A 12,113-nucleotide genomic window follows, 5' to 3' on the forward strand; every position below is an offset into this window, starting at 1 on the left:
AGAAACTTTATCTTATTTGTGCAAAATTCATACCAAAAATTATAAACAGTACTCTATTTTTGTTATGTCTAAACTCTATCACAAGGCCTGAAGCTCTGTACTTCTACACTAACAATTAGGCACTTAGGGTATGTGAAGCTTAAAGCTGGAGCTTAAATCTCTACTTTATGTGTGTGGTTTTATATATTCTAATTGTTCCAAAGGTTTTAATTCAATCCCTGCACTTCTCACTCTCTGCGGAGGATCCATGGAAACATGGAAACATGGACTCCAACAGTGCAACCTTCTCAGAGGCATGACGATGAACAGCACGGCGACCACCCCCAGGCCGCTCGGGCCATCGGCTCGCTGACACCAGTGTGGTGGACGGCAAATGGCGTTTATTAGCAGATGGCATGGGGTTAAATAGCTTAGGTTTAGGATGTCACTTCCGTCTGCTTACATCACTAGGTGACTGAGGGGGTTAAACAGCATTGAATATTTGAGGGGGAGGGGCTCTATCTACCCATACAGCGTGAAATCTTCCGATCGCATATCCCTGATCCCCTACACAACAGTCTACTTTATTTTCTGTATTTACTGTATTCTCTGTTTCTTTGTACTTAATTGCCACATCTGATGGAGGGGGCAGACGTGGAAAAGTTGGGAAGGAGTGTTTCAAATGTTAATCATTATACCATGCCAGGTTGTTTAAAAAAGTTAATAATAACTAGGGTTTGTAAAGACAAATTGAGAAATAAAAAGAGGAGGGACTGATAGGAAAGATGTGTGCTAACGTCTTCAAAAACAGTTCCATGGGGGAGGGTATGGGTGTTAACATCTTTGAAATGGGTCTTAATGCCTCTACTAACTTCAAGCAGCAGGTTTGTTACAGAGCCCAGACAGCTTGTCTCCTGAAACAGACAAGTGGGTCTGCACAAGCCTGAGTTTCTGAACTTTGGAGTGAAATACCAGGGTCAAGGGGGGAACGTGGTTGGCGGTTGAGGAAGGCTGTACCTTCCTAGTACCTCAGCCAATGGGGAAAGGAAAAGGGCAACATGCCACCGGGAGTTTAGGATAAACGGAGGCTGTGCCCTCCTAATCCTGGAGAGAGAAAACCCCTGGTGGGCGTGTGCCCCAGTGGAGACTCTCTGCCTTTGAGTAAAGTTGCAGGACTCCTCTGTCTCCTTTAAAGACACTGGCTTTTCATAGCGTGATTTTCCGTACAACAGTAAGGAAACCAACACTGTGCTGCACATCACATTCCTTTTACCTGTTTCCAGAGCACAGGCGAGATGCCAGCACTTCTCTACCACACTTTCTTTCTACTACCCAGCTGCTACATTGAGACAGGGGCGGTCAGGAGCGCAAGCACCCATAGCTCCAAGAAAGTGCTGGTGAGGTCACTCCCCCAACTACCCCCTGCCCCACACCACCGCCCTCTGCTTCACAGCCCCTCACATTCCTGCCCTATGCCCATGCTTATGATTTATTAAAATATGAATATCGATCTAATATCAATATCCAACTGTGACGGACAAAAGACTCTCTAACAGTTAAAGTTAGAAAGTGTATGTTTATTACAACGCCGGGCAGCGCGTGGGATCGCTCCCTAATGCGCACTGCCAAGATCACAGGTAATTGCAAAGCCTTTTATTTACAAAAATGTTGAATACACAAAATACAAATGCATATTCATACCCCTGTCACTTCCTCTTCTCCGCTTCGTATGCTAATTGACACAAAGGCTATTAAGCATGCGTAGTTTGTTCCCTGAAATGGGTCGGGGGTCCTTTTGTGAGGAGTGGTCACCAAAAGGAGGAAGTAAAACGAGTCTTCCTCGTTCTGAACTTTCAACCTTTTCAATGCAGATGTGATTGATGGCTGGTAGAACTCCCTGTTTCCTGTTTTCCAGGACTATTTCAGTGGGTTTCTGGAAACAGGAGGTCTGGTGTTGTATTGATTAGTTTCTCTGTTTGACAAGCAATGAGTTATTAAATCCGGGGTAGCTTATCTTAAATCCGGTTTCTTCTAACCATCCTCTAACTTTTAAGTGATTTCAGCAAAGCTTATCTATTCATTTCAGCTAAATCAGCAACATCTATTGTTAACTGTAACCTTAGCTTTTCTCAAAGCTTCAAAATTAGTGTCTCACTTCTGTCCCGTAATCCACACATCCCAACTTCGTGCAGCTCACAACGACCCTCGCTTTACTCAGGTTCTCATGTCCCCAGTCTGGCCCTGTCTGGGCTTGTGTAGCCCCGCCCAGCCCCAACGCCACCCTCCGCCTTTTCCGCCCGCCGAGGGACATTTCAAGGGCATATATATATATATATATATATAAAAGTATGCAACTGTTCTCCCATCGCTCAGAAGCGCGACAGATGGAAGGCGCCAGGACACTTGAGAAGACCGGCGGGGGAAGCAATTCCCGGCCTCGCCCCGCCCCACCTCCTGGGCGCGGCCTCGTCGTAATAAGAGGCGGAGCGAGCTGCCGCCATTTTGCGGAGGTAGTGTGGGGCTGGTGCTTGGCCTCTTTTTACTTCAGTCTTTCTTGAGGGAGCCGCCGTCGCCGTCGCCGCCGTCGCCGCCGTCGCCGCCGTCGCCGCCGTCGCCGCCGTCGCCGCCGTCATGTTCTCCGCCCGCCTGGCTGCCTCCGTCGCCTGCTCCCTGTCGCGGCAGGCTGGCCTGGTGAGCGCGCTCTCCCCTCCCTGCAGTGAGCGGAGGTGGTGGATGGGAGGCGGCCGCCGCCGCCGCCATCTTGGGGGCCGCGGTGACATTGAGAGGCTGCGGCCTCCTGCTGTCGGGAGTTTGGGATGGGGGCTCACCTTAGCGCTGGGTGTCAGCGGGGCCAGGCCTACTGCTGAGAGAGCGAGGGTGCCCTCACTTGGGAGGTGGGGGGGTGGGGTGTCAAGGGACAGCCTGTCCTTCCCCGGTAATGTCGCTTGGCGCTGTTGGGGTTCAGGTTAATGTCTGAAAGCTGCCAGATCCTAATCAAGGTGAGTGATTTGCGCTGCAAAACTTTGCCAGGTGGTGAGTTCCTCCCCCTCCCACCCCCCCTCCTTCCCCGCGTTGGTGGGGAGAGCGGGATTGTGAAGATCTGTCCCGACCTGTTCCCGCTGGTGTCCCTAGTGAAGGTGAACGGAGGAGAGGCCTGTTCAGGCATTCAGAGAAATACCATTAACGGTGCCTGGAGCTGCACTGGGAGCTTTACTTAGGACATAGGATTTTAACATTTTATTATATTCACTATCACAGATATTTTTTTTTTTGGTCGTTGTTTTTGCTCTCGTCTATGTTCTAGCCATACCAGAAATTTTGCAGTTTGGGTTTTTTTTTTTTTTAGGAAGGCCAACCCTTAGAAGACACAATATTACTTCTCCCTTGTGGAGAACCTTGAGGGTTGTGGTGATTTCTTTCTGCATCAAGCATTTGATGTTCAGCACAAAGGTGGCAAGTGAGAGGAGGTGTTGCTTTGGGATCTGCTGTGGTACCGCGGTGGTGACAGCAGTGCAGTGCAGAAAAATGCAGCGAATAATATAGAGCAGTCTCTTACCAGGTGTCCTTGCTTAGTAGTGCTGGACTTGGTTCCATAACTAAAACTTGTGATTGGAGTGCTGTGGAGCTAAACTCAAAATTGAAACACATTAAATTTATAAGCTCATGATCAGAAATTTCACTGTTACTGAAACAATTACTTGTTTTAGATTTCCAGAAACACCCTGGATGCAGCATTTGTTGCTACAAGAAACCTCCATGCCTCCAAAACATGCTTTCAGAAAACTGGTGAGTCTGAGGAAGGTCTTTATATAACAGTGTGGTTTAAGAAGTTGCTCTATCAGACAAAAGAGAATTTGAATATGATGTGTGTATTAGTTGACAGAATGCTTGAGGACATTTACGTACTGACAGTATTTAACTGAACTTTTGCACAGTCACATCCAGCAGACTTTGCTTTAATAACTATTCGGATCATGCCCAAACCAAGGAGTGGTCACACGTCAGTTTACAAAGTTTACCTGCTTTGTGAGGATTCCATTCAGAATTATCTCATTCTGATATTCAAAACTCTTGCAGAATTATTTGGAGAAAAAAAACCCAACCAAAACCTCAAATTCTAGTTTTCTGTCTTGTTTGTAACAGTATGAAAGAACAGATGACTCCCAGGCCTGCCAGTGTTTTGTCCTTGAGCAGAACTTTTTGCTGCCAGCATTTTGGTGTTTACAGAAAACACTGGCCCTGCATAGCTGTGGTTTTTGATAGTGGTTCGTATATAATTTTCAGAGTGGCTGGGGATTATTAAATGTATTAGGAAATAAAATTTTCACAGTTTTATTTACTGTTGCCTGGCTGGGGAAATTAAGGATTGTTGGAGGTACACTGACAAACAAATTTTAGGAATATGGAGAATACATTTTTACAGCTTATATTGAATAACTTGCTTCTTAAATGTATCAAGTTCCTTTAAATATATTTGGATCTTGGATTACAAATCACAGGGTGTTTTGATGCCTCCAGTTTAAGTAACCTCTCTGCAAGTGGAGTGAGAATCTGTTCTTAGCCTAATTATTTAATCTAATTTCTTTCCAGAGGGAGATTGTTAATAGTGTAAGACGTAATGAAGGAAACTGGTAACTAAATAGTCATAAGTGTTTTAATTGAAGCTGTCTTGTAATGATGTGTTGAAGCTGCTTTTCTTAGCTGGGGATACAGAAGCTGTTATTTATCTTATGCATCTAGCATGTTGCTTGCTAGACCTCGTGACATACCAGAGAGGGCACGTTGGCCTGTGAATTCAAGACAAGCTTACTGAATTCATATCTTGCATTAATGTGCTAAGTCAGGTGTGAAATGTCTCTTTCCAGGTACTGCTGAGGTATCCTCTATTCTCGAGGAACGTATTTTGGGAGCTGACACCTCTGCTGAACTTGAGGAGACTGGCCGTGTGCTCTCCATTGGTGATGGTATTGCCCGTGTGTATGGCCTAAGAAATGTCCAAGCAGAAGAAATGGTTGAATTTTCTTCTGGACTGAAGGTAAGCTTTCACTAAAACAGTTTGTTTAGCCTAGAAATATATTTTTTTTAAAATAAAGACTTTTAAAGGAGAATGAGACTGTTCTTGGAGGTACCTGTATGAACCTCTTACAAACTTCATTTCAACTTTAATAATTATTAAGTAGTTAATATAATACTACAAAAAGTAAATATTCTTTGAAATAATGACACTTTGCTTTCAGTGTCTGGTTCTCAGCTAACATTTGAATTTTATGTGTCTTCATCAAGGAAATAGAAGAACTAATCTGCTATTGGATTTTGTTTTCTTTGGTTTCATGCTGGCTTTTTTGTTTACTGTTGAATAACAGCCTCATTCTACATTAGAATAAAAAGAGCTGTCTGACTGTTCTGAGAATACTCCAACAGCTCTTCCAATATTTTTAATAACCTAACTGGCCTTGTCCAGAGAATAAACTAGTGCTTTTCCCTCATACAATTCTTAGGCAAGAGATAAATCTTGTATTTGACTCCTGCTTATCCTTTCTGTTCTTTTTAGAGAGATAAATAACAATGCTAGCCTGCTGCAGTATAATTATGTGGTAAGTTGAAGGCTTAGGCAGGCAGGTTCTCTAACCAATATAGAAATAGATGCATTGTTCATAAAAGCAGAACATTGACTATTTTTACAAATAAGATTGAGATAGATTATGTGGCATACTCTACACTGTAGAATGATCACATTGATATTAAACTGTGACAGTTTTTGTAGATGTTGGTATGGGTTTTCTCAGGATAATGTGACCTTTGTCCTAGGGTATGTCCTTGAATTTGGAGCCCGACAACGTTGGTGTTGTTGTGTTTGGTAATGACAGACTGATCAAGGAGGGGGATGTTGTGAAGAGGACTGGTGCCATTGTGGATGTCCCAGTTGGGGAAGAGCTGCTGGGCCGTGTTGTAGATGCCCTGGGTAATCCAATTGATGGGAAGGTACGTGTAACTAGGTGCTTACTACCTCTGCTTGTATCTGTGTGATACAGACTGCAACAGTTTCTTTCCTCTTTTTAAGGGTTCTGTTGCATCTAAGACACGTAGGAGAGTTGGTTTAAAGGCCCCTGGGATCATTCCCAGAATCTCTGTGCGTGAACCTATGCAGACTGGGATTAAGGCTGTAGACAGCTTGGTGCCAATTGGTCGTGGCCAGCGTGAACTGATAATTGGTGACAGGCAGACTGGGTAAGTTAAATGCCTAAGCCAGAAATGTTTCCTTTTACAGAGACTTGAGTGCAGTGTGCGCCAATGTACGGAACTGAACTCAAAACTGTGTAGAGGTTGGGAGAACTGCAGGCAGCTTAACTTATCAACCTCTGTGTTACCTAGGAAAACTTCAATTGCAATTGACACAATAATCAACCAGAAACGTTTTAATGATGGGACAGATGAGAAGAAGAAGCTGTATTGTATCTATGTTGCAATTGGCCAGAAGAGATCTACTGTTGCTCAGCTGGTGAAGAGGCTCACTGATGCAGGTACAGATTATTGAAGATGGTTGAGCCTGGTAACTAGTGCTGTGACCTCTCCTAGCTGCAAGTATAGACAGAATTCTTTTTTTATTAAATGAATTAACTACTTTTGTGGACAAGAAATCTTTCTAGGTATCTTGGGGGAAAACAATCCCTTATTTTTGCTACATTGCATTAGAAGACTATTTTGAGGTCCCAAAACTGCTGAATTTCTTCTGGAAAAGTCAGCCTATTATTTTTTTTTCCTAGCAGAGTTGAGAGGTTCCTCTTGGCAGGCCTGGTGACAAGCTATGGCCTACAAGTATTTATATGGACTTGATGTGTTTCATATGCATGTAAGTGTGAATGACAGTTAAATTTTTAAGTGGAGAGACTTGACTGCCCTAACATAAGGGATTAAATGATAGCATCTTTTCAGGAACAGTTGACCAAGACTGCATATGTAACAGAGCTTGCAAGAGATCAGGTACCTTACCTCTTGTCTGCTGGTCAAGCAGAGTCATAACTAGCAGGAAAAAACCCCCACATTTTAGGACAGTAATTTGTTTGGAACTGTGAAACAATTGATAGTATTGCCTTGCAGCAGCCAGGAAACCATGGGCTTTCAGGCTGAGTTACTTCTAGAACAAAAGTGTGTCTTGGTTAAAGTTTAAACTTAATTTTAAATGAGAAAGAAGCCTGCAAGTGTTAGGTGGCTGTGAACTTGCTCTTGAAACTTCTTGAGTTAGTTGAGCTAACAGACATGTTAATCTAGTACAGTGGGCTTTCCTGTAACAATGTAGTGATGCTGCCTGGGCTTGCTTTAGCAACTTAATACTTCACATGTATGTTGTATTTGCTGATTACAGGCATGGTGTGGTAATATACTCAGTGGTGTTTCTCCAATTCTTTCCAGATGCCATGAAGTACACTATTGTGGTGTCTGCCACAGCATCTGATGCAGCACCCCTTCAGTATCTTGCTCCCTATTCAGGCTGCTCCATGGGTGAATACTTCAGAGACAATGGAAAACACGCATTAATCATCTATGATGACTTGTCCAAGCAGGTCAGGAAACATTGTTTATAGGCCTTATAGTCTAACACTGGTGTTTGTAGCTGCAAGATCACCTCAAGTTTAGAAATCCAAAATGTTAAATGGGCTTCTGAGGTCTGAAAGCTTTCTTTATATCACGCAGGCTGTTGCCTATCGTCAGATGTCTCTGCTGCTGCGTCGTCCACCTGGCCGTGAAGCCTACCCAGGTGATGTGTTCTACCTGCACTCTCGCCTGTTGGAGAGAGCAGCCAAAATGAATGATTCCTTTGGAGGCGGCTCTCTGACCGCCTTGCCTGTCATTGAAACTCAGGCTGGTGATGTGTCTGCTTACATTCCAACCAATGTCATCTCCATCACTGATGGACAGGTAGGACTTCTCCACATCCCAGTGTACATCTGTGTTATTTACTGTCAGGTCTCTGAGGAGGCTTCCAAGCTTCTGACCAAGATAATAAAACAATTCTCTCTTACAGATTTTCTTGGAAACTGAGTTGTTCTACAAAGGTATCCGTCCAGCCATCAATGTTGGTCTGTCTGTGTCCCGTGTAGGTTCTGCTGCTCAGACCAGGGCTATGAAGCAGGTAAGCATGAAACTGCTGCTCCTCTAGCAAGAGATGACTAGTGTGGAGGCCTTCCAACCCATTTCACTCTAAAGAGCTGTGAATAGAGAGGGAATAAAGCTTTGGATTCCTTAGTGTTATGAAACTATAAGGAACAAACTTTGGGGATCTCTTTGATATTTCCATTACTTGTTGAGTGAGGTGGGGGAGAAAGGAAAATAGTATCTGCATAAAGATGTAGGATTATGTTTCAGTATGCTGAGCTGGGTACTGCTCTAACTAGACCTAGAGAATGCTCTCTTAACCCTGTGCTTTTAGCCCATATATGGAATTAGAGGTTTAATATCAATGGTCACTGTTTTAGGGAGGCATACTTATATTAAAAGGTGGGATATTTAGAAATGCAAATAATCATCTGTCAGAATCTTGAGATTCACTTTTCTGGTATGGAAAGCAAAGCTGACTTGTGACAACTGTCATCTGAAGATAACCTGCAAACTCCTAGATATATTTAAAAGGCGATCAAACACTGTATCTTGTGTTGTAGGTGGCAGGTACCATGAAGCTGGAATTGGCTCAGTATCGTGAAGTAGCTGCCTTTGCCCAGTTTGGCTCTGATCTGGATGCTGCTACACAACAGCTGCTGAACCGCGGTGTACGTCTGACAGAGCTTCTCAAACAAGGACAGTATGGTGAGTGTCTTGAACTTAAAAAGTCTGCATTTCGTGTTAGTCTCTTGTGCTAACAAGATTGGTCTTTGTGGCAGCATTTACCATGTCCATTCTGTGCACATGGTAAATGCAGACTTGCTTGAACCATGTTGTATATGTACAGTTGATCTTCAAAGAAAGGACTGCGTAGTACTGATATGTCCTGATGTGAGAGTTACTGATGGAATGAGTGCTCTCTTTTCTGCAGTTCCCATGGCTATCGAAGAACAGGTTGCAGTCATCTATGCTGGTGTAAGAGGTCACTTGGACAAGCTAGAGCCCAGCAAAATTACTAAATTTGAGAGTGCTTTCCTAGCTCATGTACTGAGCCAGCACCAGGCCCTCCTCTCCACAATCAGGTATGATGATTTATCCTGCTTCATCCCAAGGGTATTGATTTGATGGCTGGAATGCCGATAATGGTCACTGAACTGTTAAATTAGTGTATCCCAGAACATCAGGCCTTAAGATGCCTGTACCAGAACTGGAAATTAAATCAGCTTCCCAGCTGTCCAGAGTTCAGCTTCATGATTTTATTTCTTAGGAAACCCAGTTGATGCTTAAAATGGAGAAGGGGTGTTGTTAGTAGTACAAATTCATGCATCAAACAGAAATGTTTCAATTCATGTACTAATTTTGTTAGAAATGGGAAGGTTTGCTGTGAAGCCTTTTTCTTTGTCTTGGGGATTGACCATATATCTATTTCTGTGTCAGAAGTTTAACTAAACTCTTTCAACAGGACTGAAGGGAAGATCTCTGACCAGACAGAAGCTAAGTTGAAAGAAATAGTGACAAGTTTCCTGGCTACTTTTGAGGCATAAACTTTAAACTGTTCAAACAGACCAGGCTCTTGTGATCCAGTGCTCCAGTTCCATCAAAGATTTAAAAGTATGTGCAACTTGAATGTACAGATCTCAATGAGAATAAAAGCTCCTATGTAAAAAGGCTTGTGTGTTCTGATTGCCTTCTGGCTAGTTGCTTTCACCTTTAAAACTGTGGACTCCCTGTGACACATGCTTACTTAAAGGAAGTCTGAATAATTGGGGGCATCTTAACTCCCCAGCTGAATCAAATTCCCCTTACATGAATGAGGGAGCATAGCAGTTTCTGGAGCTATGACCACAGTTCCCATTGTGACAGAGCTGAGGGTTGCTTTTGGAGTTTTCGTACTTTTTGCCAGGCAGCTGATCTCTGAGAAAGGCATTCAGCTGGGGAAACAGTTTATGTTGTTTTGTCTTGGGTGGTAACTAGTTGGACCTCACAGGAATCTCTAACAGCCTGATACTGTTAGAGTATTTCTTAGAATTGCTGTCTAACCTATCCTGGGGCCTGGCTTTTGGAAGATGGGTTCTTTTGAAACTGAGGTCCTTGTGTTTCGGGACAACTGTAGTTGACTAATTCTGTCAGTAAACTGTCAGCAATTGTTTGTGGGTGGGAGGGAGGGAGGATATATACCAGAACATTAATTTCCCAACTTCTGCATGCCATGTGAGGTATGAGATCCTAGTGTTAGACCTATCTAGGATGTAGGAAAGTTAAAAGTTGCTCTACTTTGTGTGGTGTATTCAACTTCACCTGGTACACTGGAGCTTGGTCCTTAATCCTTGGTGAGCTTTTGTACTGCAGTTACCTGGATCAGGACTGCTCTTGAGGCTGTTCACTCTGTTCCCAGTTCATTTCCTTCACAGGAGCATCTTACCTTCCACTTCAAACCTGCTGTGTTACAAGCAGCTAGAAGCATTCTCACAGTTCCTGGCTAACAAGCTGCTCTGTTGTACTGGGTCTGACAGGTAAATTTCACAGCCCTCACAGTGCTGTGCTTTGCATTAGTAGCTGGAAGTGTGTTGATAACAGACCAGTGTTTTGGATACTGCTGAGCAGTGCTGTCCCTCTGACATTCCTTCCCCCATCAAAGGGATGGGAGTGGGCAAGATCCTGAGATGGGATACAACCAGGCCAGCTGACCCAAATTAGCCAAAGGGATATTCCATACTCATGCCTTTTGGGACTACCTAAAAACAGAGGCCAGACAAAATTAAGGTAATAAAGAGTGGTTATATTTATTGAAGGGCCTTCAGGTACATTTCAGGCAGACAAAGCCCCCCCCCCCCCTCCGAGATTTATTAAAATAAGGATATTGATATCCAACTGCGATGGACAAAAGACTCTCTAACAGTTTAAAGTTGGAAAGTGTATGTTTATTACAATGCCAGGCAGCCCATGGGATCGCTCTCTTAATACTCACCGCAAAAATTGCAGGTGATTACAGGCCTTTTATTTACAAAAGTATTGAATACAAATGCATATTCATAACCTGGTCACCTCCCATTCCCTACTTCGTATGGTAATTAGCAAAAAGCAATTAAGCATGCGTAGTTTGTTCTTTGAAATGGGTTGGTGGTCCTTTTTATGGGGAGGAGTCATAAAAGGAGGAAGGAATACGAGTCTTCCTCGTTCTGACTTTTCTACCTTTTCAGTGCAAAGTGGCAAATGAGCCCTTGGTAGGACTCCTAGTTTCTTGTCTTAGTGACTTTTCAATGGGTTTCTGAACACAGGAGGTTTGTAATTGTCTTGTGTTCCTGAAGTCTATTTATCAGATTCTGTTTCTCATTATAAGCACAGCTAAGCAAACATAAAGTTGACAAGCAATTAGTTATTCAAATCCAGAATAGCTAACTATTAACTTTTAATTTAGCAAGGTTTATCTATCTACTTTAATTAATTCCAGCAAATTTTATCTCTAGCTAAAATCTTAACTTCTCTAAAATCCTTAATTCTTTAAAGTTTGTGTCTCACCAAGGGCTCTACCCAAAAAAATGGATGACCGGTCACAAGTTTTCATACTTTTATACATTTGGTCCATTTGCCTATTGGGGGTTAATCTTCCAATTACAGTTTCAGGTAATGAAGTCATTGACTTCAAGTTTTGTCTCAGCTTGCTTTTGTTTACATTTCTCGGGGCCTGAGACAGTAAGGTGTCCTTGATTCCCAGGCCTAGAGAGGAATTGTTTTGTCTGACCAAAATGGGAAAATAGTACTTAACACTATATGGAGTTCAGAGTTATACACTAAGGAACTGCAGGATTACAAATATAGAAAATAGAGAAATAGAAAAGCTAAAATCTTAAGGCATCAATACCATATGACATCAGTTTAGATATATAAAGCTAAGGGAGAGAAGAGGAAAGAGGGGCATTTGTGATTCTTCAGTTTGCCTTCCAGTGGAACCATTATGCGTGCTGAAGCCCTGCTTCCCAGGAAGTGTCCAAACATCGCTGATGCTGGGGAGCAGAGAGTGACTTTTCTTTCCTTTA

At 43.0% G+C, this 12,113-nt stretch overlaps 1 protein-coding gene and 1 long non-coding RNA gene across 3 annotated transcripts; one reads left to right on the forward strand and one right to left on the reverse strand.

Moving 5' to 3' along the window:
• Nucleotides 1-2,463: 2,463 nt before the first annotated feature.
• Nucleotides 2,464-9,743, forward strand: LOC134565104 (ATP synthase subunit alpha, mitochondrial-like). Of its 2 annotated transcripts, none has more exons than XM_063424488.1 (12): nucleotides 2,464-2,670; nucleotides 3,687-3,765; nucleotides 4,845-5,014; nucleotides 5,788-5,961; nucleotides 6,041-6,207; nucleotides 6,352-6,500; nucleotides 7,390-7,541; nucleotides 7,672-7,896; nucleotides 8,003-8,110; nucleotides 8,637-8,781; nucleotides 9,008-9,158; nucleotides 9,539-9,743. In XM_063424488.1, exons 1-12 carry the CDS (start codon nucleotides 2,611-2,613, stop codon nucleotides 9,618-9,620), a joined length of 1,662 nt encoding a protein of 553 aa, XP_063280558.1. In that variant the 5' UTR covers nucleotides 2,464-2,610; the 3' UTR covers nucleotides 9,621-9,743. The 2 variants fall into 2 exon arrangements, with proteins under 2 accessions (XP_063280558.1, XP_063280559.1); XM_063424489.1 differs by lacking the exon at nucleotides 2,464-2,670 and adding an exon at nucleotides 2,856-2,978.
• On the reverse strand, nucleotides 2,528-2,930 carry LOC134565105 (uncharacterized). Its single transcript, XR_010083771.1, has 2 exons — nucleotides 2,808-2,930; nucleotides 2,528-2,690 (listed from the first exon to the last, which is right to left on the reverse strand). It is a non-coding gene; the product is annotated as an uncharacterized LOC134565105 (long non-coding RNA).
• Nucleotides 9,744-12,113: the final 2,370 nt, after the last annotated feature.

This window comes from Prinia subflava (genome assembly GCF_021018805.1).
Source record: "Prinia subflava isolate CZ2003 ecotype Zambia chromosome W unlocalized genomic scaffold, Cam_Psub_1.2 scaffold_33_NEW, whole genome shotgun sequence".
In the NCBI taxonomy this organism is placed as follows: domain Eukaryota; kingdom Metazoa; phylum Chordata; class Aves; order Passeriformes; family Cisticolidae; genus Prinia; species Prinia subflava.

Bases quoted from the DNA above. Each gene is read 5' to 3' on its own strand.
- LOC134565104 (XM_063424488.1), top strand. From the start codon at position 2,611: ATGTTCTCCGCCCGCCTGGCTGCCTCCGTCGCCTGCTCCCTGTCGCGG. The intron at 5,015-5,787 runs GTAAGCTTTCAC...CCTTTGTCCTAG, and splicing joins AATTTTCTTCTGGACTGAAG to GGTATGTCCTTGAATTTGGA. The intron at 9,159-9,538 runs GTATGATGATTT...CTCTTTCAACAG, and splicing joins GCCCTCCTCTCCACAATCAG to GACTGAAGGGAAGATCTCTG.